Source organism: Myxine glutinosa, chromosome 4 (assembly GCF_964187855.1).
Source record: "Myxine glutinosa chromosome 4, kmMyxGlut1.1, whole genome shotgun sequence".
Lineage (NCBI taxonomy): Eukaryota > Metazoa > Chordata > Myxini > Myxiniformes > Myxinidae > Myxine > Myxine glutinosa.
In genome coordinates this window covers 39,225,083-39,250,520 of record NC_136264.1, presented here as the reverse complement: position 1 = coordinate 39,250,520, position 25,438 = coordinate 39,225,083, and the positions used below count along the sequence as shown (strand labels likewise).

General features: G+C 44.0%; 2 protein-coding genes across 2 annotated transcripts in view; both read left to right on the top strand.

Moving 5' to 3' along the window:
* Positions 1-25,438, top strand: part of LOC144891700 (membrane-associated guanylate kinase, WW and PDZ domain-containing protein 1-like) — a 119,123-nt gene that overhangs the window by 8,858 nt on the left and 84,827 nt on the right. Inside the window, exon 2 of the mRNA XM_078775649.1 lies at positions 4,862-4,969. Within this exon, the coding sequence (XP_078631775.1) occupies positions 4,875-4,969 (95 nt within the window). The 5' untranslated portion in view covers positions 4,862-4,874. The remainder of the gene's footprint in view (positions 1-4,861; positions 4,970-25,438) is intronic.
* LOC144891699 (uncharacterized) overlaps positions 1-25,438 on the top strand; it is a 1,187,956-nt gene that overhangs the window by 1,154,773 nt on the left and 7,745 nt on the right. The gene's annotated exons all lie outside the window — the stretch shown is intronic.

The window sequence follows — 25,438 nt, the reverse complement described above, 5'->3', positions numbered from 1 at the left end:
CTGCAGTAGTTAGTTATTTCTTATTGAATGTAAAGATTAGCCCCGGGGTAATAAACTCCCCTTAGTACGTCGACGAACCCGGGATCCACAACAAACTTTTTACTTCTTGAAGGAGCCATTGCTCCCACCAAAATGGCATGATAAACTATTGTCGTGTGATTCCCCTCGGTGAAGACCGGGAAATCACAAATAGCCAAAGCGAGCTTTAACTCCGAGATGACGATCAAATGTGGACTCACGATCTACGCGGCGGAAGAACGAAGAAGAAAAAGCTGGAAAGCCTGACCTGGTCGATCCCACCGGCAGTTCCCAAAGCTGCAAAAATAACTCAAACGGGAACACGGGTTAAAATGTACAGGGAAAACAATACAAGGGTTTATTAACAGAAATGCCGATAACAAGAAAAACCCGCCGTTAAAAACTATAATCTTAATTTGGGATCCCACATGCCAGACTTGCACACAGACACCGGGATAAAAGAAAGTGGAAAAGGAATGGGGCGGTGTGTTGGATTATTGACTTAGCTCCTATCACTGGTGAAACCTCGTCAGGCTCGTCAAAGTCGTCTGGGGTGTCAAAGACGTTGCGCGCTAAGTGCGCGCGTTGGCGGGAACCACTGCTCCCGCGCTGCTAGGCCTCAGTACATTCTCTTCACTTGGCCGCGCCTGGCTTCGTCCACAAAGTTGCTCGCGCGGTCCGAAAACATGAAGGAAAAGGAAGGAATAGTCAGCACACAACCGTCTTCCACCGACGCTCGGAATGGAAAGGTAAGTGAAGCAAGGGAGGCATAGAGACAAAGAAAGCAAAGGGGGCGAGGCAAGAGAACCAGAGCGCAAGAGAGCATAATGTCGCCCAGCGCCTTATTTTACGTCCCGTCGTCTGACGTCATTCTCGCTTCTCCTCCAATTCCCGCAGGCCAAATCTTCAATGCCTCACTCTACACATATCACACACAGTCCGCCCTTTGATGTCATCGGCGTGCTCTGCCAATCAGCGTGCAGTTCGCCTTTGTGACGCAATCCGCCTGTCCATCAAAACCTCCCGCCCAATCACGGTCCTCCTGGGCGTGGCTCTCGGCCTGTCTGCGCAATATGTGCCTTCCAAGGTGGTGTCATGGGTGACAAAGCTTCCTTCTGGGCTTCCGGTGGTTTTATTATTATTTGAGTGCAGTTAAATGTGGGATTCCTGACTAGTGTCTAAATGCATTGCCATAAAGGATAATGGGATAAATCACAGAGGTTTTACGAACAGGGGAATTAACATAATCCCTACCTAGTTAACATGCCCCATTCCTCGTAACAGGGACAGATATACACCTTAGCTGAACGCACAGTCTAAACAGAACTTATTACATCGAGGTTTCCTCTCCCGACAGTCGGAGCATACTACCTATACAGATCTACCTAAATCTACATATTACTACCCCAAAATTCATAACACTATTTATACACATTAGCATGGCATTTGTTCAATGAGGAAACACCCCTTGGGGAGGTGGGATATTATCTCACTATAATTCACCAAATGTCCGTCCATCTGTCTGCCCATCTGTCTGTCTGTCTGTCCGTTCGAAGGTACCGCAAAAACTGCTGAACCGATCGCAATGATATTTTGGGTGGGTAATCCTGGGATCTCCAGGAGTAAAATAGGCTATTTAGTTTTTCCAATTTCAGCTTTGCTCTCCAGCATTTTCAGGTTTGGACTCCCGCATAACATTCGCGTTCGCATAACGTTCATTGTGACGATGTTTTCATTGTGACGATGTTTGTGTTCACGGTAGTGTTTGACGTGACGGTGTGAACGTAATTTCGTAAAGTTTTTCGTTTTTATTTTCGTAATCCTTTTATGAACGTTTAATGTTTAATGAACGTTTCATGAGCATAAGAATGAACGTCATGAAATATATATCGTGTAAGTGACGATGTTTTCATTGTGACGTTGTTTGTGTTCACGGTAGTGTTTAACGTGACGGTGTGAACGTAATTTCATAATGTTTTTCGTTTTTATTTTCGTAATCCTTTCATGAACGTTTAATGTTGAATGAACGTTTAATGTTGAATGAACGTTTAACGAGCATAAGAATGAATGTCATGAAATATAAATCGTTGAAGTGACGATGTTTTCATTGTGACGATGTTTTCATTGTGACGATGTTGTGACGATGTTTGTATTTACGGTAGTGTTTGACGTGATGGTGTGAAGAACTCTTCCGATATAAACGTGTAGCTCCGAAGTAACACGGCAGCGTGTGCAAAGCGACTGAGAAACAGGTGTAGCGGCCGCTTCCGTGTTACAGATTCGGCGCACACTCTGCACACATAAACGTGTGACTGAGAAAGATGTGTAGCGGTCGCTTCTGTTTTGCAGAATTCTATCTTTTTTCAAAATGGGCACGATGTACTGTTTAGATTTTGATGATTTGCATGTGATATGATTCAACGGATGTTTACATGAATCGTTTAAAATAAAAAAGCCTTCAATTTCTGATATTTTGCCTTTTCATTTGGGCTTCCCAATTGAAGCCCCGCCCAAAGGGCGGGTACCGTTGCTAGTCCAACAAATCAACACATCCGCCAAACCAACACATCAGCCAAACTAACACATCCACCAAAGCAATACATTCACCAAACCAATACATCCCACAAACCAACACATTAGCCAATCCAACACATGCACCATTCCAATGCATCAGTCAAACCAACACATCAGCCAAACCAACACATCCACCATTCCAATGCATCAGTCAAACCAACATATCTGTCAAACGTACACATCCGGTAAACTAAGACATCCACCAAACCAACACATCCGCCAAACCAACACATCCGTCAAACCACCACATCCACCAAACCAATACATCCACCAAACTAACACATCCGCGAAACGAAGACATCTACCAAACCAACACATCAGCCAAACCAATACATCCACCAAATCAACACATCCGCCAAACTAACACATCCGCCAAACTAACACATCCACCAAACCAACACATCCGTCAAACTAACACATCCGCTAAACGAAGACATCCACCAAACCAACACATCAGCCAAACAAACACATCCGCAAAAGTAACACATGCGCCAAATCAACACATCCGCCAAACCAACACATCCGTCAAACCAACACATCCACCAAACCAATACATCCGCCAAACGAACACATCCACCAAACTAACACATCCACCAAACCAACACATGCCCCAAACAACACGTGCCCCAAACCAACACATCCGCCAAACGAACACATCCGCCAAACCAACACATCCATCAAACAAACACACCAGCCAAACTAACACATCCGCCAAAACAATACATCCGCCAAACCAATACATTCCCCAAACCAACACATTCCCCAAACCAACACATCAGCCAAACGAACACATCCACCATTCCAATGCATCCATCGAACCAACAAATCCGTCAAACCAACACATGCGTCAAATGAACACATCCACCATTCCAATGCATCCGATAAACCTACACAACCGCTAAACCAACACATCCGTCAAACGAACACATCCGCCAAACTAACACGTGCGCCAAACCAACACATCCGCCAAACTAACACATCCGTCAAACCACCACATCCACCAAACCAATACATCCGCCAAACGAACACATCCGCTAAACTAAGACATCCACCAAACCAACACATCAGCTGAACCAAGACATCCGCCAAATCAACACATCCGCCAAACTAACACATCCACCAAACTAACACATCCACCAAACCAACACATCCGTCAAACCAACACATCCGTCAAACCAAAGGTGTGCCAAACCAAAACATCCGTCAAACCAACACATCAGCCAAACCAACACATCCGCCAAACCAACACATCAGCCAAAGTAACACATGCGCCAAACCAACACTTCAGCCAAACTAACACATCCACCAAACTATCACATCCACCAAACCAATACATCCGCCAAACTAATACATACGCTGAACCAACACATCTGCCAAAGTAACACATGCGCCAAATCCACACACCTGCCAAACCAACACATCCGTCAAACCAACACATCCACCAATCCAACACATCCACCAAACCAATACATCCGCCAAACTAACACATCCACGAAACTAACACATCCACCAAACCAATATATCCGCTAAACGAACTAATCCACCAAACCAATACATCCGCTAAACTAACACATCCACCAAACCAATACATCTGCCAAACTAACACATCCACCAAACCAATACATCCGCCAAACTAACACATCCACCAAACTAAAACATCCGCCAAACTAACACTTCAGCCAAACCAACACATCCACCATTCCAATGCATAAGTCAAACCAACACATCTTTCAAACTAACACATCCGCCAAACTAAGACATCCACCAAACAAACACATCTGCCAAACCAATACATCAGCCAAACCAACACATCCACCAAACGAACACATCCGCCAAACCAATACATCCGCCAAACCAATACGTCAGCCAAACTAACACATCTGCCAAAGTAATACATGCCCCAAACCAACACATCAGCCGAACTAACACATGCCCCAAACCAACACATCCGCCAAACCAACACATCAGCCAAAGTAACACATGCGCCAAATCAACACATCCGCCAAACCAACACATCCGTCAAACCACCACATCCACCAAACCAATACATCCGCCAAACTAACACATCCGCCAAAGCAATACATCCACCAAACCAACACATCTGCCAAACCAACACATGCCCCAAACAACACGTGCCCCAAACCAACACATCCGCCAAACGAACACATGCGCCAAACCAACATATCCGTCAAACAAACACACCAGCCAAACAAACTATTTTACGTCCCATCGTCTGACGTCATTCTCGCTTCTCCTCCAATTCCCGCAGGCCAATAACAGAAATGCTGATACCGGATCGAGCTGCGTGCTGCGCAGACCAGCCCAAGTGGCCACCATCGGGTCAATCCCAGCACGTACATCGGCACGAGAATAACCGGTGTGTCAACCCCTGTGTGTGTGAGAGTGTGAAGGCTCCAGTCGGGTTTATTATAGGTAAGCATTGACAAGATTGCATCTTCATCTCTTTTTCTCTGTGCCTTCAAAATAAAAGGCTGTACATTTTGTTACTTTCAAACCTTTTCAGGTACGTCTTTTCTCTATTGGCCTAGCTTCATCCGAGACCGAATTTGGCTTGAATCAGGTCCGTAAATCGCGTCAGGTAACGCCGCTTTCCACACCGTGCGAATCCGCTTGGCACGCAATAAGGTGTGTGAAAGCGAGGGTTCGATCTCCGAGCTCTTCGGTCGCGTGTCTTGAAGGTATTTGGGATTAATTGACCAGCAAACTTCGGCGCATGGCTGGGAGGTTGGCGATCGGAATTGCTTAGCAGTCCGTCAATAACGAGCTTAGCCGTGGTCGGCGGCCTCAGTGGACCCAGAGTTTGAGGGGCAGCGGGGTAATAAACTCCCCTTAGTACGTCGACGAACCCGGGATCCGTAACAAACTTTTTACTTCTTGAAGGAGCCATTGCTCCCACCAAAATGGCACGATAAACTATTGTCGTGTGATTCCCCTCGGTGAAGACCGGGAAATCACAAATAGCCAAAGCGAGCTTTAACTCCGAGGTGACGATCAAATGTGGACTCACGATCTACATGGCAGAAGAACGAAGAAGAAAAAGCTGGAAAGCCTTAGCTGGTCGATCCCGCCGGCAGTTCCCGAAGCTGCAAAAATAACTCAAACGGGAACACGGGTTAAAATGTACAGGGAAAATAATACAAGGGTTTATTAACAGAAATGCCGATAACAAGAAAAACCCGCCGGTAAAAACTATAATCTTAATTTGGGATCCCACATGCTAGACTTGCACACAGACACCGCGATAAAAGAAAGTGGGAAAGGAATGGGGCGGTGTGTTGGATTATTGACTTAGCTCCGATCACTGGTGAAACCTCGTCAGGGTCGTCAAAGTCGTCTGGGGTGCTGAAGACATTGCGCGCGAAGCGCGCGCGTTGGCGGGAACCACCGCTCCCGCGCTGCTAGGCCTCAGTACATTCTCTTCACTTGGCCGCGCCTGGCTTCGTCCACAAAGTCGCTTGCGCGGTCCGAAAACATGAAGGAAAAGGAAGGAATAGTCAGCACACGACCGTCTTCCACCGACGCTCGGAATGGAAAGGTAAGTGAAGCAAGGGAGGCATAGAGACAAAGAAAGCAAAGGGGGTGAGGCAAGAGAACCAGAGCGCAAGAGAGCATAATGTCGCCCAGCGCCTTATTTTACGTCCCGTCGTCTGACGTCATTCTCGCTTCTCCTCCAATTCCCGCAGGCCAAATCTTCAATGCCTCGCTCCACACCTATCACACACAGTCCGCCCTTTGATGTCATCGGCATGCTCTGCCAATCAGCGTGCAGTTCGCCTTTGTGACGCAATCCGCCTGTCCATCAAAACCTCCCGCCCAATCACGGTCCTCCTGGGCGTGGCTCTCTGCCTGTCTGCGCAATGTGTTCCTTCCAAGGTGGTGTCATGGGTGACAAAGCTTCCTTCTGTGCTTCCGGTGGTTTTATTATTATTTGAGTGCAGTTAAATGTGGGATGCCTGACGTGTCTAAATGCGGTGCCATAAAGGATAATGGGATAAATCACAGAGGTTTTACGAACAGGGGAATTAACATAATCCCTACCTAGTTAACATGCCCCATTCCTCGTAACAGGGACAGATATACACCTTAGCTGAACGCACGGTCTAAACAGAACCTATTACATCGAGGTTTCCTCTCCCGACAGTCGGAGCATACTACCTATACAGATCTACCTAAATCTACATATTACTACCCCAAAATTCATAACACTATTTATACACATTAGCATGGCATTTGTTCAATGAGGACACACCCCTTGGGGAGGTGGGATATTATCTCACTATAATTCACCAAATGTCCGTCCGTCTGTCTGCCCATCTGTCTGTCTGTCTGTCTGTCTGTCCGTTTGAAGGTACCGCAAAAACTGCTGGACCGATCGCAATGATATTTTGGGTGAGTAATCCTGGGATCTCCAGGAGTAAAATAGGCTATTTAGTTTTTCCAATTTCAGCTTTGGTCTCCAGCATTTTCAGGTTTGGACTCCCACATAACATTCGCGTTCGCATAACGTTCATTGTGACGATGTTTTCATTGTGACGATGTTTGTATTCACGGTAGTGCTTGACGTGACGGTGTGAACGTAATTTCGTAATGTTTTTCGTTTTTATTTTCGTAATCCTTTAATGAATGTTTAATGTTTAATGAACGTTTAATGAGCGTAAGAATGAACGTCATGAAATATATATCGTGTAAGTGACGATGTTTTCATTGTGACGTTGTTTGTGTTCACGGTAGTGTTTAACGTGACGGTGTGAACGTAATTTCATAATGTTTTTCGTTTTTATTTTCGTAATCCTTTAATGAATGTTTAATGTTGAATGAACGTTTAATGTTGAATGAACGTTTAATGAGCATAAGAATGAACGTCATGAAATATAAATCGTTGAAGTGACAATGTTTTCATTGTGACGATGTTTTCATAGTGACGATGTTGTGACGATGTTTGTGTTTACGGTAGTGTTTGACTTGATGGTGTGAAGAACTCGTTCGATATAAACGTGTAGCTCCGAAGTAACACGGCAACGTGTGCAAAGCGACTGAGAAACAGGTGTAGCGGCCGCTTCCGTGTTACAGATTCGGCGCACACTCTTCACACAACAACGTGTGACTGAGAAAGATGTGTAGCGGTCGCTTCTGTTTTGCAGAATTCTATCTTTTTTCAAAATGGGTGGGATGTACTGTTTACATTTTGATGATTTGCGTGTGATATGATTCAACGGATGTTTATATGAATCGTTTAAAATAAAAAAGCCTTCAATTTCTGATATTTTGCCTTTTCATTTGGGCTTCCCAATTGAAGCCCCGCCCAAAGGGCGGGTACCGTTGCTAGTACCACTTCTCACAGTTGTGTTAGTGTTGCAGAACCACTTTCCGCACTTGTGTTGGCATTGAAAACCACTTTCCACACTTGTGTTGGTGTTGCAAAACCACTTTCCACACTTGTGCTTGCAATGCAAAACCACTTTATACACTTGTGCGAGTAATGCAAAGCCACTTTCCCCACTTGTGTTCGTTTCGCAAAACCACTTTCCACACTTGTGCTAGTGATGCAAAACCACTTTCCACACTTGTGCTGGCAATGCAAAACCACTTTTCGCACTTGTGCGAGTATTGCAAAGCCAATTTCCCCACTTGTGTTCGTGTTGCAAAACCACTTTCCACACGTGCTCGGGATGCAAAACCACTTTCCACACTTGTGCTCGTGATGCAAAACCACTTTCCACACTTGTGCTTGAAATGCAAAATGACTTTTCGCACTTGTGTTAGTGTTGAAAACCACTTTTCGCACTTGTGGTCGTGTTGCAAAACCACTTTCCACACTTGTATTAGTGTTGCAAAACCACTTTCCACACTTGTGTTGGTGTTGCAAAACCACTTTACACACTTGTGTTGGTGTTGCAAAACCACTTTACACACTTGTGCTTGAAATGCAAAACGACTTTTCGCACTTGTGTTAGTGTTGAAAACCACTTTTTGCACTTGTGGTCGTGTTGCAAAACCACTTTCCACACTTGTATTAGTGTTGCAGAACCACTTCCTGCACTTGTGCTTGCGTTGAAAACCACTTTCCCCAATTGTGTTAGTGTTGCAAAACTACTTTTCGCACTTGTGTTAGTGTTGTAAACAACTTCTCACAATTGTGTTAGTGTTGTAAACAACTTCTCACAATTGTGTTCGTGTTGCAAAACCACTTTCCACACTTGTGCTGGTGATGCAAAACCACTTTCCACACTTGTGTTCGTGTTGCAAAACCACTTTCCACACTTGGGCTAGTGATGCAAGACCACTTTCCACACTTGTGCTAGCAATGCAAAACCACGTTTCGCACTTGTGTTCTTGTTGCAAAACCACTTTACACACTTGTGCTTGTCATGCAAAACGACTTTTCGCACTTGTTTTAGTGTTGAAAACCACTTTTCGCACTTGTGGTCGTGTTTCAAAACCACTTTTCGCACTTGTGTTAGTGTTGTAAACCACTTCTCACAGTTGTTTTAGTGTTGCAGAGCCACTTTCCGCACTTGTGCTTGTAATGCAAAACGACTTTTCGCACTTGTGTTAGTGTTGAAAACCACTTTTCGCACTTGTGGTCATGTTACAAAACCACTTTTCGCACTTGTGTTAGTGTTGCAAAACCACTTTCCACACTTGTGCTTGTCATGCAAAACGAGTTTTTGCACTTGTGTTAGTGTTGAAAACCACTTTTCCACACTTGTGTTAGTGTTGAAAACCACTTTCCACACTTGTGTTCATGTCGCAAAGCCACTTTCATCACTTGTGCGAGTGTTACAGAACCACTTTCCGCACTTGTGCTTGTAATGCAAAACGACTTTTTGCACTTGTTTTAGTGTTGAAAACCACTGTTCGCACTTGTGGTCTTGTTGCAAAACCACTTTTCGCACTTGTGTTAGTGTTGTAAACCACCTCTCACAGTTGTTTTAGTGTCGCAGAGCCACTTTCCGCACTTGTACTTGTAATGCAAAACGACTTTTCGCACTTGTGTTAGTGTTGAAAACCACTTTTCGCACTTGTGGTCATGTTACAAAACCACTTTTCGCACTTGTGTTAGTGTTGTAAACCACCTCTCACAGTTGTTTTAGTGTCGCAGAGCCACTTTCCGCACTTGTACTTGTAATGCAAAACGACTTTTCGCACTTGTGTTAGTGTTGCAGAACCACTTTCCACACTTGTGTTGGCATTGAAAACCACTTTCCACACTTGTGTTGGTGTTGCAAAACCGCTTTCCACACTTGTGATAGCAATGCAAAACCACTTTATACACTTGTGCGAGTATTGCAAAGCCAATTTCCCCACTTGTGTTCGTGTTGCAAAACCACATTCCACACTTGTGCTGGTGATGCAAAACCACTTTCCACACTTGTGCTTTTAATGCAAAACGACTTTTCGCACTTGTATTAGTGTTGAAAACCACTTTTCGCACTTGTGGTCGTGTTGCAAAACCACTTTCCACACTTGTGCTTGTCATGCAAAACGACTTTTCGCACTTGTGTTAGTGTTGAAAACCACTTTTCGCACTTGTGGTCGTGTTGCAAAACCACTTTTCGCACTTGTGGTCGTCTTGCAAAACCACTTCCCGCACTTGTGTTGGCATCGAAAACCACTTTCCACACCTGTGTTGGTCTTGCAAAACCACTTTCCACACTTGTGTTAGTGTTGAAAACCACTTTTCGCACTTGTGGTCGTCTTGCAAAACCACTTTCCGCACTTGTGTTTGCATTGAAAACCACTTTCCACACTTGTGTTGGTGTTGCAAAACCACTTTCCACACTTGTGCTGGTGATGCAAAACGACTTTTCGCACTTGTGTTAGTGTTGAAAACCACTTTTCGCACTTGTGGTCGTGTTGCAAAACCACTTTCCACACTTGTGCTTGTCATGCAAAACGAGTTTTCGCACTTGTGTTAGTGTTGAAAACCACTTTCCACACTTGTGTTAGTGTTGAAAACCACTTTCCACACTTGTGTTCGTGTCGCAAAACCACTTTCAACACTTGTGCTTGTGATGCAAAACCACTTTCCATACTTGTGCTAGTGATGCAAAACGACTTTTCGCACTTGTGTTAGTGTTGAAAACCACTTTCCACACTTGTGCTTGTCATGCAAAACGAGTTTTCGCACTTGTGTTAGTGTTGAAAACCACTTTTCGCACTTGTGTTAGTGTTGTAAACCACTTCTCACAGTTGTGTTAGTGTTACAGAACCACTTTCCGCACTTGTGCTTGTAATGCAAAACGACTTTTTGCACTTGTTTTAGTGTTGAAAACCACTTTTCGCACTTGTGGTCTTGTTGCAAAACCACTTTTCGCACTTGTGTTAGTGTTGTAAACCACCTCTCACAGTTGTGTTAGTGTTGCAGAACCACTTTCCACACTTGTGTTAGTGTTGAAAACCACTTTTCGCACTTGTCGTCGTCTTGCAAAACCACTTTCCGCACTTGTGCGCTTGTTGCAAAACCACTTTTCGCACTTGTGTTAGTATTGTAAACCACCTCTCACAGTTGTGTTAGTGTTGCAGAACCACTTTCCACACTTGTGCTAGCAATGCAAAACCACATTATACACTTGTGCGAGTAATGCAAAGCCACTTTCCCCACTTGTGTTCGTGTTGCAAAACCGCTTTCCACACTTGTGTTGGTGTTGTAAAACCACTTTCCACACTTGTGCTGGCAATGCAAAACCACTTTTCGCACTTGTGCGAGTATTGCAAAGCCAATTTCCCCACTTGTGTTCGTGTTGCAAAACCACTTTCCACACGTGCTCTGATGCAAAACCACTTTCCACACTTGTGCTCGTGATGCAAAACCACTTTCCACACTTGTGCTTGAAATGCAAAATGACTTTTCGCACTTGTGTTAGTGTTGAAAACCACTTTTCGCACTTGTGGTCGTGTTGCAAGACCACTTTCCACACTTGTATTAGTGTTGCAAAACCACTTTACACACTTGTGCTTGAAATGCAAAACGACTTTTCGCACTTGTGTTAGTGTTGAAAACCAATTTACCCAATTGTGTTAGTGTTGCAAAACCACTTTTCGCACTTGTGTTAGTGTTGTAAACAACTTCTCACAGTTGTGTTAGTGTTGCATAACCAGTTTCCACACTTGTGTTGGTGTTGAAAAACCACTTTCCACACTTGTGCGAGCAATGCAAAACCACTTTTCGCACTTGTGCGAGCATTGCAAAGCCACTTTCCCCACTTGTGTTCGTGTTGCAAAACCACTTTCCACACTTGTGTTGGTGTTGCAAAACCACTTTCCACACTTGTGCTAGTGTTGCAGAACCACTTTCGACACTTGTGCTTTTAATGCAAAACGACTTTTCGCACTTGTATTAGAATTGAAAACCACTTTTCGCACTTGTGGTCGTGTTGCAAAACCACTTTCCACACTTGTGCTTGTCATGCAAAACGACTTTTCGCACTTGTTTTAGTGTTGAAAACCACTTTCCGCACTTGTGGTCGTGTGTTAAACCACTTCTCACAGTTGTGTTAGTGTTGCAGATCCACTTTCCGCACTTGTGTTGGCATTGAAAACCACTTTCCACACTTGTGTTGGTGTTGCAAAACCACTTTCCACACTTGTGCTGGCTTGTGTTAGTGTTGTAAACCACTTCTCACAGTTGTGTTCGTGTTGCAGATCCACTTTCCGCACTTGTGTTGGCATTGAAAACCACTTTCCACACTTGTGTTGGTGTTGCAAAACCACTTTCCATACTTGTGCTAGCAATGCAAAACCACTTTCCACACTTGTGCTTGTAATGCAAAACGACTTTCCGCACTTGTGTTAGTGTTGAAAACCACTTTTCGCACTTGTGGTCGTGTTGAAAACCACTTTTCGCACTTGTGTTAGTGTTGCAAAACCACTTTCCACACTTGTGTTGGTGTTGCAAAACCACTTTACACACTTGTGCTTGAAATGCAAAACGGCTTTTTGCACTTGTGTTAGTGTTGAAAACCACTTTTCGCACTTGTGTTCGTGTTGCAAAACCACTTTCCACACATGTGTTCGTGTTGCAAAACCACTTTCCACACTTGGGCTAGTGATGCAAGACCACTTTCCACACTTGTGCTGGTGATGCAAAACCACTTTCCACACTTGTGTTGGTGTTGCAAAACCACTTTCCACACTTGTGCGAGCAATGCAAAACCACTTTTCGCACTTGTGCGAGCATTGCAAAGCCACTTTCCCCACTTGTGTTCGTGTTGCAAAACCACTTTCCACACTTGTGCTGGTGATGCAAAACCACTCTCCACACTTGTGTTCGTGTTGCAAAACCACTTTCCACACTTGGGCTAGTGATGCAAGACCACCTTCCACACTTGTGCTGGTGATGCAAAACCACTTTCCACACTTGTGTTGGTGTTGCAAAACCACTTTCCACACTTGTGCTTGTAATGCAAAACCACTTTTCGCACTTGTGCGAGTATTGCAAGGCCACTTTCCCCACTTGTGTTCGTGTTGGAAAACCACTTTTCGCACTTGTGTTAGTGTTGTAAACCACTTCTCACAGTTGTTTTAGTGTTGCAGAACCACTTTCTGCACTTGTGCTTGTAATGCAAAACGACTTTTCGCACTTGTGTTAGTGTTGAAAACCACTTTTCGCACTTGTGTTAGTGTTGTAAACCACTTCTCACAGTTGTTTTCGTGTTGCAGAACCACTTTCCGCACTTGTGCTTGTAATGCATAACCACTTTCCACACTTGTGCTAGCAATGCAAAACCACTTTATACACTTGTGCGAGTAATGCAAAGCCACTTTCCCCACTTGTGTTCGTGTCACAAAACCACTTTCCACACTTGTGTTGGTGTTGCAAAACCACTTTCCACACTTGTGCTGGCAATGCAAAACCACTTTTCGCACTTGTGCAAGGATTGCAAAGCCAATTTCCCCACTTGTGTTCGTGTTGCAAAACCACTTTCCACACGTGCTCGTGATGCAAAACCACTTTCCACACTTGTGCTTGAAATGCAAAATGACTTTTCGCACTTGTGTTAGTGTTGAAAACCACTTTTCGCACTTGTGGTCGTGTTGCAAAACCACTTTCCACACTTGGGCTAGTGATGCAAGACCACTTTCCACACTTGTGCTGGTGATGCAAAACCACTTTCCACACTTGTGTTGGTGTTGCAAAACCACTTTCCACACTTGTGCTTGTAATGCAAAACCACTTTTCGCACTTGTGCGAGTATTGCAAGGCCACTTTCCCCACTTGTGTTCGTGTTGGAAAACCACTTTTCGCACTTGTTACCTTCGCAAAAGCGGAAGGTTATGTTTTGATCGCTGTGTATTTATTTGTATGTCTGTGTGTGTGTGTGTGTGTATGTTATTCGCATAACTCAAAAAGTATTCAACCGAATTGCATGAAATTTGGTGGGATGATTGGTTATTATACGGGACACATTTGATTAGATTTTTGGAGCAATCGGGTCAAAGGTCAAGGTCAAGGTCACGAAAAGGTCAAAATCGTATTTTTGTTGTTCTGTTCCCTACACTCCCATGCCAAGTACAGAACAGTAGCTGCGGCGAAGGTATGCGCTCTACCGAGTGCCCGTTCTAGTGTTAGTGTTGTAAACCACTTCTCACAGTTGTTTTAGTGTTGCAGAACCACTTTCTGCACTTGTGCTTGTAATGCAAAACGACTTTTCGCACTTGTGTTAGTGTTGAAAACCACTTTTCGCACTTGTGTTAGTGTTGTAAACCACTTCTCACAGTTGTTTTCGTGTTGCAGAACCACTTTCCGCACTTGTGCTTGTAATGCATAACCACTTTCCACACTTGTGCTAGCAATGCAAAACCACTTTATACACTTGTGCGAGTAATGCAAAGCCACTTTCCCCACTTGTGTTCGTGTCACAAAACCACTTTCCACACTTGTGTTGGTGTTGCAAAACCACTTGCCACACTTGTGCTGGCAATGCAAAACCACTTTTCGCACTTGTGCAAGGATTGCAAAGCCAATTTCCCCACTTGTGTTCGTGTTGCAAAACCACTTTCCACACGTGCTCGTGATGCAAAACCACTTTCCACACTTGTGCTTGAAATGCAAAATGACTTTTCGCACTTGTGTTAGTGTTGAAAACCACTTTTTGCACTTGTGGTCGTGTTGCAAAACCACTTTCCACACTTGGGCTAGTGATGCAAGACCACTTTCCACACTTGTGCTGGTGATGCAAAACCACTTTCCACACTTGTGTTGGTGTTGCAAAACCACTTTCCACACTTGTGTTCGTGTTGCAAAACCACTTTCCACACTTGGGCTAGTGATGCAAGACCACTTTCCACACTTGTGCTGGTGATGCAAAACCACTTTCCACACTTGTGTTGGTGTTGCAAAACCACTTTCCACACTTGTGCTTGTAATGCAAAACCACTTTTCGCACTTGTGCGAGTATTGCAAGGCCACTTTCCCCACTTGTTTTCGTGTTGGAAAACCACTTTTCGCACTTGTGTTAGTGTTGTAAACCACTTCTCACAGTTGTTTTAGTGTTGCAGAACCACTTTCTGCACTTGTGCTTGTAATGCAAAACGACTTTTCGCACTTGTGTTAGTGTTGAAAACCACTTTTCGCACTTGTGTTAGTGTTGTAAACCACTTCTCACAGTTGTTTTCGTGTTGCAGAACCACTTTCCGCACTTGTGCTTGTAATGCATAACCACTTTTCGCACTTGTGGTCGTGTTGCAAAACCACTTTCCACACTTGGGCTAGTGATGCAAGACCACTTTCCACACTTGTGCTGGTGATGCAAAACCACTTTCCACACTTGTGTTGGTGTTGCAAAACCACTTTCCACACTTGTGCTTGTAATGCAAAACCACTTTTCGCACTTGTGCGAGTATTGCAAGGCCACTTTCCCCACTTGTGTTCGTGTTGGAAAACCACTTTTCGCACTTGTGTTAGTGTTGTAAACCACTTCTCACAGTTGTTTTAGTGTTGCAGAACCACTTTCTGCACTTGTGCTTGTAATGCAAAACGACTTTTCGCACTTGTGTTAGTGTTGAAAACCACTTTTCGCACTTGTGTTAGTGTTGTAAACCACTTCTCACAGTTGTTTTCGTGTTGCAGAACCACTTTCCGCACTTGTGCTTGTAATGCATAACCACTTTCCACACTTGTGCTAGCAATGCAAAACCACTTTATACACTTGTGCGAGTAATGCAAAGCCACTTTCCCCACTTGTGTTCGTGTCACAAAACCACTTTCCACACTTGTGTTGGTGTTGCAAAACCACTTTCCACACTTGTGCTGGCAATGCAAAACCACTTTTCGCACTTGTGCAAGGATTGCAAAGCCAATTTCCCCACTTGTGTTCGTGTTGCAAAACCACTTTCCACACGTGCTCGTGATGCAAAACCACTTTCCACACTTGTGCTTGAAATGCAAAATGACTTTTCGCACTTGTGTTAGTGTTGAAAACCACTTTTCGCACTTGTGTTCGTGTTGCAAAACCACTTTCCACACTTGTGTTGGTGTTGCAAAACCACTTTACACACTTGTGCTTGAAATGCAAAACGACTTTTCGCACTTGTGTTTTTGTTGAAAACCACTTTTTGCACTTGTGGTCGTGTTGCAAAACCACTTTCCACACTTGTATTAGTGTTGCAGAACCACTTACTGCACTTGTGCTTGCGTTGAAAACCACTTTACCCAATTGTGTTCGTGTTGCAAAACCGCTTTCCGCACTTGTGTTAGTGTTGTAAACAACTTCTCACAGTTGTGTTAGTGTTGCAGAACCAGTTTCCACACTTGTGTTGGTGTTGAAAAACCACTTTCCACACTTGTGCGAGCAATGCAAAACCACTTTTCGCACTTGTGCGAGCATTGCATAGCCACTTTCCCCACTTGTGTTCGTGTTGCAAAACCACTTTCCACACTTGTGCTGGTGATGCAAAACCACTTTCCACACTTGTGTTCGTGTTGGAAAACCACTTTCCACACTTGGGCTAGTGATGCATGACCACTTTCCACACTTGTGCTGGTGATGCATAACCACATTACACACTTGTGTTGGTGTTGCAAAACCACTTTCCACACTTGTGCTAGCAATGCAAAACCACTTTTCGCACTTGTGCGAGTATTGCAAGGCCACTTTCCCCACTTGTGTTCGTGTTGGAAAACCACTTTCCACACTTGTGCTAGTGATGCAAAACCACTTTCCACACTTGTGGTAGTGTTGCAAAACCACTTTCCACACTTGTGCTTTTATGCAAAACGACTTTTCGCACTTGATTTAGTGTTGAAAACCACTTTTCGCACTTGTGGTCGTGTTGCAAAACCACTTTTCGCACTTGTGTTCGTGTTTTAAACCACTTCTCACAATTGTGTTAGTGTTGCAGATCCACTTTCCGCACTTGTATTGGCATTGAAAACCACTTTCCACACTTGTGTTGGTGTTGCAAAACCACTTTCCACACTTGTGCTGGCAATGCAAAACCATTTTCCACACTTGTATTGGTGTTGCAAAACCACTTTCCCCACTTCTGTTCGTGTTGCAAAACCACTTGCCACACTTGTGCTAATGATGCAAAACCACTTTCCACACTTGTGCTCGTGATGCAAAACCACTTTCCCCACTTCTGTTCGTGTTGCAAAACCACTTTCCACACTTGTGCTAGTGATGCAAAACCACTTTCCACACTTGTGCTAGTGATGCAAAAGCACTTTCCACACTTGTGGTCGTGATGCAAAACCACTTTCCACACTTGTGTTGGTGTTGCAAAACCACTTTGCACACTTGTGCTTGTAATGCAAAACGACTTTTCGCACTTGTGTTAGTGTTGAAAACCACTTTTCGCACTTGTGGTCGTGTTGCAAAACCACTTTTCGCACTTGTGTTAGTGTTGTAAACCACTTCTCACAGTTGTGTTAGTGTTGCAGAAGCACTTTCCGCACTTGTGTGGGCATTGAAAACCACTTTCCACACTTGTGTTGGTGTTGCAAAACCACTTTCCACACTTGTGCTTGCAATGCAAAACCACTTTTCGCACTTGTGTTCGTGTTGCAAAACCACTTTCCCCACTTGTGTTCGTGTTGCAAAACCACTTTCCACACTTGTGCGAGTGATGCAAAAACCACTTTCCACACTTGTGCTGGTGATGCAAAACCACTTTCCACACTTGTGCTCGCAATGCAAAACCACTTTTCGCACTTGTGCGAGTATTGCAAAGCCACTTTCGCCACTTGTGTTCGCGTTGCAAAACCACTTTCCACACTTGTGCTGGTGATGCAAAACCACTTTCCACACTTGTGCTCGCAATGCAAAACCACTTTTCGCACTTGTGCGAGTATTGCAAAGCCACTTTCCCCACTTGTGTTCGTGTTGCAAAACCACTTTCCACACTTGTGCTAGTGATGCAAAACCACTTTTCACACTTGTGCTAGTGATGCAAAACCACTTTCCACACTTGTGCTTTTAAAGCAAAACGACTTTTCGCACTTGTGTTCGTGATGAAAAACCACTTTCCACACTTGTGTTGGTGCTGCAAAACCACTTCCACACTTGTGCTCGCAATGCAAATCCACTTTTCGCACTTGTGCGAGTATTGCAAAGCCACTTTCCCCACTTGTGTTCGCGTTGCAAAACCACTTTCCACACTTGTGCTAGCAATGCAAAACCACTTTTCGCACTTGTGCGAGTATTGCAAAGTCACTTTCCCCCACTTGCTTTCCTGTTGCAAAACCACTTTCCACACTTGTGCTAGTGTTGCAAAACCACTTTCCACACTTGTGCTTTTAATGCAAAACGACTTTTCGCACTTGTATTAGAATTGAAAACCACTTTTCGCACTTGTGGTCGTGTTGCAAAACCACTTTCCACACTTGTGCTTGTCATGCAAAACGACTTTTCGCACTTGTTTTAGTGTTGAAAACCACTTTTCGCACTTGTGGTCGTGTTTTAAACCACTTCTCACAGTTGTGTTAGTGTTGCAGATCCACTTTCCGCACTTGTGTTGGCATTGAAAACCACTTTCCACACTTGTGTTGGTGTTGCAAAACCACTTTCCACACTTGTGCTGGCTTGTGTTAGTGTTGTAAACCACTTCTCACAGTTGTGTTCGTGTTGCAGATCCACTTTCCGCTCTTGTGTTGGCATTGAAAACCACTTTCCACACTTGTGTTGGTGTTGCAAAACCACTTTCCATACTTGTGCTAGCAATGCAAAACCACTTTCCACACTTGTGCTTGTAATGCAAAACGACTTTCCGCACTTGTTTTAGTGTTGAAAACCACTTTTCGCACTTGTGGTCGTGTTGAAAACCACTTTTTGCACTTGTGTTAGTGTTGCAAAACCACTTTCCACACTTGTGTTGGTGTTGCAAAACCACTTTACACACTTGTGCTTGAAATGCAAAACCACTTTCCACACTTGTGCTTGTAATGCAAAACGACTTACCGCACTTGTGTTAGTGTTGAAAACCACTTTTCGCACTTGTGGTCGTGTTGAAAACCACTTTTCGCACTTGTGTTAGTGTTGTAAACCACTTCTCACAGTTGTGTTAGTGTTGCAGAAGCACTTTCCGCACTTGTGTTGGCATTGAAAACCACTTTCCACACTTGTGTTGGTGTTCCAAAACCACTTTCCACACTTGTGCTTGCAATGCAAAACCACTTTTCGCACTTGTGTTCGTGTTGCAAAACCACTACCACACTTGTGCTAGTGATGCAAAACCACTTTTCACACTTGTGCTGGTGATGCAAAACCACTTTCCACACTTGTGCTTGTAATGCAAAACGACTTTCCGCACTTGTGTTAGTGTTGAAAACCACTTTTCGCACTTGTGGTCGTGTTGAAAACCACTTTTCGCACTTGTGTTAGTGTTGCAAAACCACTTTCCACACTTGTGTTGGTGTTGCAAAACCACTTTACACACTTGTGCTTGAAATGCAAAACGGCTTTTTGCACTTGTGTTAGTGTTGAAAACCACTTTTCGCACTTGTGTTCGTGTTGCAAAACCACTTTCCACACTTGTGTTCGTGTTGCAAAACCACTTTCCACACTTGGGCTAGTGATGCAAGACCACTTTCCACACTTGTGCTGGTGATGCAAAACCACTTTCCACACTTGTGTTGGTGTTGCAAAACCACTTTCCACACTTGTGCGAGCAATGCAAAACCACTTTTCGCACTTGTGCGAGCATTGCAAAGCCACTTTCCCCACTTGTGTTCGTGTTGCAAAACCACTTTCCACACTTGTGCTGGTGATGCAAAACCACTTTCCACACTTGTGTTCGTGTTGCAAAACCACTTTCCACACTTGGGCTAGTGATGCAAGACCACTTTCCACACTTGTGCTCGTGATGCAAAACCACTTTCCACACTTGTGCTTGAAATGCAAAATGACTTTTCGCACTTGTGTTAGTGTTGAAAACCACTTTCCACACTTGTGCTGGTGATGCAAAACCACTTTCCACACTTGTGTTCGTGTTGCAAAACCACTTTCCACACTTGTATTAGTGTTGCAAAACCACTTTACCACACTTGTGTTGGTGTTGCAAAACCACTTTACACACTTGTGCTTGAAATGCAAAACGACTTTTCGCACTTGTGTTAGTGTTGAAAACCACTTTTTGCACTTGTGGTCGTGTTGCAAAACCACTTTCCACCCTTGTATTAGTGTTGCAGAACCACTTCCCTGCACTTGTGCTTGCGTTGAAAACCACTTTCCCCAATTGTGTTAGTGTTGCAAAACCACTTTTCGCACTTGTGTTAGTGTTGTAAACAACTTCTCACAATTGTGTTAGTGTTGCAGAACCAATTTCCACACTTGTGTTGGTGCTGAAAAACCACTTTCCACACTTGTGCTGGTGATGCAAAACCACTTTCCACACTTGTGTTCGTGTTGCAAAACCACTTTCCACACTTGTGTTCGTGTTGCAAAACCACTTTCTACACTTGGGCTAGTGATGCAAGACCACTTTCCACACTTGTGCTGGTGATGCAAAACCACTTTCCACACTTGTGTTGGTGTTGCAAAACCACTTTCCACACTTGTGCGAGCAATGCAAAACCACTTTTCGCACTTGTGCGAGCATTGCAAAGCCACTTTCCCCACTTGTGTTCGTGTTGCAAAACCACTTTCCACACTTGTGCTGGTGATGCAAAACCACTTTCCACACTTGTGTTCGTGTTGCAAAACCACTTTCCACACTTGGGCTAGTGATGCAAGACCACTTTCCACACTTGTGCTGGTGATGCAAAACCACTTTCCACACTTGTGTTGGTGTTGCAAAACCACTTTCCACACTTGTGCTTGTAATGCAAAACCACTTTTCGCACTTGTGCGAGTATTTCAAGGCCACTTTCCCCACTTGTGTTCGTGTTGGAAAACCACTTTTCGCACTTGTGTTAGTGTTGTAAACCACTTATCACAGTTGTTTTAGTGTTGCAGAACCACTTTTCGCACTTGTGTTCGTGTTGCAAAACCACTTTCCCCACTTGTGTTCGTGTTGCAAAACCACTTTCCACACTTGTGCTAGTGATGCAAAAACCACTTTCCACACTTGTGCTGGTGATGCAAAACCACTTTCCACACTTGTGCTCGCAATGCAAAACCACTTTTCGCACTTGTGCGAGTATTGCAAAGCCACTTTCCCCACTTGTGTTCGCGTTGCAAAACCACTTTCCACACTTGTGCTAGCAATGCAAAACCACTTTTCGCACTTGTGCGAGTATTGCAAAGTCACTTTCCCCCACTTGCTTTCCTGTTGCAAAACCACTTTCCACACTTGTGCTCGTGATGCAAAACCACTTTCCACACTTGTGCTCGTGATGCAAAACCACTTTCCACACTTGTGCTTTTTATGCAAAACCACTTTTCGCACTTGTGTTCGTGTTGCAAAACCACTTTCCACACTTGTGCTAGTGATGCAAAACCACTTTCCACACCTGCGCTAGTGATGCAAAACCACTTTCCACACTTGTGTTAGTGTTGAAAACCACTTCTCACAGTTGTGTCAGTGTTGCAGAACCACTTTCCGCACTTGTGCTTCTTATGCAAAACGACTTTTCGCAGTTGGGTTAGTGTTGAAAACCACTTTTCGCACTTGTGGTCGTGTTACAAAACCACTTTTCACACTTGTGTTAGTGTTGTAAACCACTTCTCACAGTTGTGTTCGTGTTGCAGATCCACTTTCCGCACTTGTGTTGGCATTGAAAACCACTTTCCACACTTGTGTTGGTGTTGCAAAACCACTTTCCACACTTGTGCTAGCAATGCAAAACCACTTTCCACACTTGTGCTTGTAATGCAAAACGACTTTCCGCACTTGTGTTAGTGTTGAAAACCACTTTTCGCACTTGTGGTCGTGTTGAAAACCACTTTTCGCACTTGTGTTCGTGTTACAAAACCACTTTTCGCACTTGTGTTGGTGTTGCAAAACCACTTACCACAGTTGTGGTAGCAATGCAAAACCACTTTATACACTTGTGCGAGTATTGCAAAGCCAATTTCCCCACTTGTGTTCGTGTTGCAAAACCACATTCCTCACTTGTGCTTGTGATGCAAAACCTCTTTCCACACTTGTGCTTTTAATGCAAAACGACTTTTCGCACTTGTGTTAGTGTTGAAAACCACTTTTCGCACTTGTGGTCGTGTTGGAAAACCACTTTCCGCACTTGTGCTTGTCATGCAAAACGACTTTTCGCACTTGTGTTAGTGTTGAAAACCAATTTTCGCACTTGTGGTCGTGTTGAAAACCACTTTTTGCACTTGTGTTAGTGTTGCAAAACCACTTTCCACACTTGTGTTGGTGTTGCAAAACCACTTTACACACTTGTGCTTGAAATGCAAAACGGCTTTTTGCACTTGTGTTAGTGTTGAAAACCACTTTTCGTACTTGTGTTCGTGTTGCAAAACCACTTTCCACACTTGTGTTCGTGTTGCAAAACCACTTTCCACACTTGGGCTAGTGATGCAAGACCACTTTCCACACTTGTGCTGGTGATGCAAAACCACTTTCCACACTTGTGTTGGTGTTGCAAAACCACTTTCTACACTTGGCTAGTGATGCAAGACCACTTTCCACACTTGTGCTGGTGATGCAAAACCACTTTCCACACTTGTGTTGGTGTTGCAAAACCACTTTCCACACTTGTGCGAGCAATGCAAAACCACTTTTCGCACTTGTGCGAGCATTGCAAAGCCACTTTCCCCACTTGTGTTCGTGTTGCAAAACCACTTTCCACACTTGTGCTGGTGATGCAAAACCACTTTCCACACTTGTGTTGGTGTTGCAAAACCACTTCCACACTTGTGCTTGTAATGCAAAACCACTTTTCGCACTTGTGCGAGTATTTCAAGGCCACTTTCCCCACTTGTGTTCGTGTTGGAAAACCACTTTTCCCACTTGTGTTAGTGTTGTAAACCACTTCTCACAGTTGTTTTAGTGTTGCAGCACCACTTTCCGCACTTGTGCTTGTAATGCAAAACGACTTTTCGCACTTGTGTTAGTGTTGAAAACCACTTTTTGCACTTGTGTTAGTGTTGTAAACCACTTCTCACAGTTGTTTTAGTGTTGCAGAACCACTTTCCGCACTTGTGCTTGTAATGCAAAACGACTTTTGCACTTGTGTTAGTGTTGAAAACCACTTTTCGCACTTGTGTTCGTGTTACAAAACCACTTTTCGCACTTGTGTTAGTGTTGTAAACCACTTTCCACACTTGCGCTAGTGATGCAAAACCACTTTCCACACTTGTGTTAGTGTTGAAAACCACTTCTCACAGTTGTGTCAGTGTTGCAGAACCACTTTCCGCACTTGTGCTTCTTATGCAAAACGACTTTTCGCAGTTGGGTTAGTGTTGAAAACCACTTTTCGCACTTGTGGTCGTGTTACAAAACCACTTTTCACACTTGTGTTAGTGTTGTAAACCACTTCTCACAGTTGTGTTCGTTTTGCAGATCCACTTTCCGCACTTGTGTTGGCATTGAAAACCACTTTCCACACTTGTGTTGGTGTTGCAAAACCACTTTCCACACTTGTGCTAGCAATGCAAAACCACTTTCCACACTTGTGCTTGTAATGCAAAACGACTTACCGCACTTGTGTTAGTGTTGAAAACCACTTTTCGCACTTGTGGTCGTGTTGAAAACCACTTTTCGCACTTGTGTTAGTGTTGTAAACCACTTCTCACAGTTGTGTTAGTGTTGCAGAAGCACTTTCCGCACTTGTGTTGGCATTGAAAACCACTTTCCACACTTGTGTTGGTGTTGCAAAACCACTTTCCACACTTGTGCTTGCAATGCAAAACCACTTTTCGCACTTGTGTTCGTGTTGCAAAACCACTACCACACTTGTGCTAGTGATGCAAAACCACTTTTCACACTTGTGCTGGTGATGCAAAACCACTTTCCACACTTGTGCTTGTAATGCAAAACGACTTTCCGCACTTGTGTTAGTGTTGAAAACCACTTTTCGCACTTGTGGTCGTGTTGAAAACCACTTTTCGCACTTGTGTTAGTGTTGCAAAACCACTTTCCACACTTGTGTTGGTGTTGCAAAACCACTTTACACACTTGTGCTTGAAATGCAAAACGGCTTTTTGCACTTGTGTTAGTGTTGAAAACCACTTTTCGCACTTGTGTTCGTGTTGCAAAACCACTTTCCACACTTGTGTTCGTGTTGCAAAACCACTTTCCACACTTGGGCTAGTGATGCAAGACCACTTTCCACACTTGTGCTGGTGATGCAAAACCACTTTCCACACTTGTGTTGGTGTTGCAAAACCACTTTCCACACTTGTGCGAGCAATGCAAAACCACTTTTCGCACTTGTGCGAGCATTGCAAAGCCACTTTCCCCACTTGTGTTCGTGTTGCAAAACCACTTTCCACACTTGTGCTGGTGATGCAAAACCACTTTCCACACTTGTGTTCGTGTTGCAAAACCACTTTCCACACTTGGGCTAGTGATGCAAGACCACTTTCCACACTTGTGCTCGTGATGCAAAACCACTTTCCACACTTGTGCTTGAAATGCAAAATGACTTTTCGCACTTGTGTTAGTGTTGAAAACCACTTTCCACACTTGTGCTGGTGATGCAAAACCACTTTCCACACTTGTGTTCGTGTTGCAAAACCACTTTCCACACTTGTATTAGTGTTGCAAAACCACTTTCCACACTTGTGTTGGTGTTGCAAAACCACTTTACACACTTGTGCTTGAAATGCAAAACGACTTTTCGCACTTGTGTTAGTGTTGAAAACCACTTTTTGCACTTGTGGTCGTGTTGCAAAACCACTTTCCACCCTTGTATTAGTGTTGCAGAACCACTTCCCTGCACTTGTGCTTGCATTGAAAACCACTTTCCCCAATTGTGTTAGTGTTGCAAAACCACTTTTCGCACTTGTGTTAGTGTTGTAAACAACTTCTCACAATTGTGTTAGTGTTGCAGAACCAGTTTCCACACTTGTGTTGGTGCTGAAAAACCACTTTCCACACTTGTGCTGGTGATGCAAAACCACTTTCCACACTTGTGTTCGTGTTGCAAAACCACTTTCCACACTTGTGTTCGTGTTGCAAAACCACTTTCTACACTTGGGCTAGTGATGCAAGACCACTTTCCACACTTGTGCTGGTGATGCAAAACCACTTTCCACACTTGTGTTGGTGTTGCAAAACCACTTTCCACACTTGTGCGAGCAATGCAAAACCACTTTTCGCACTTGTGCGAGCATTGCAAAGCCACTTTCCCCACTTGTGTTCGTGTTGCAAAACCACTTTCCACACTTGTGCTGGTGATGCAAAACCACTTTCCACACTTGTGTTCGTGTTGCAAAACCACTTTCCACACTTGGGCTAGTGATGCAAGACCACTTTCCAC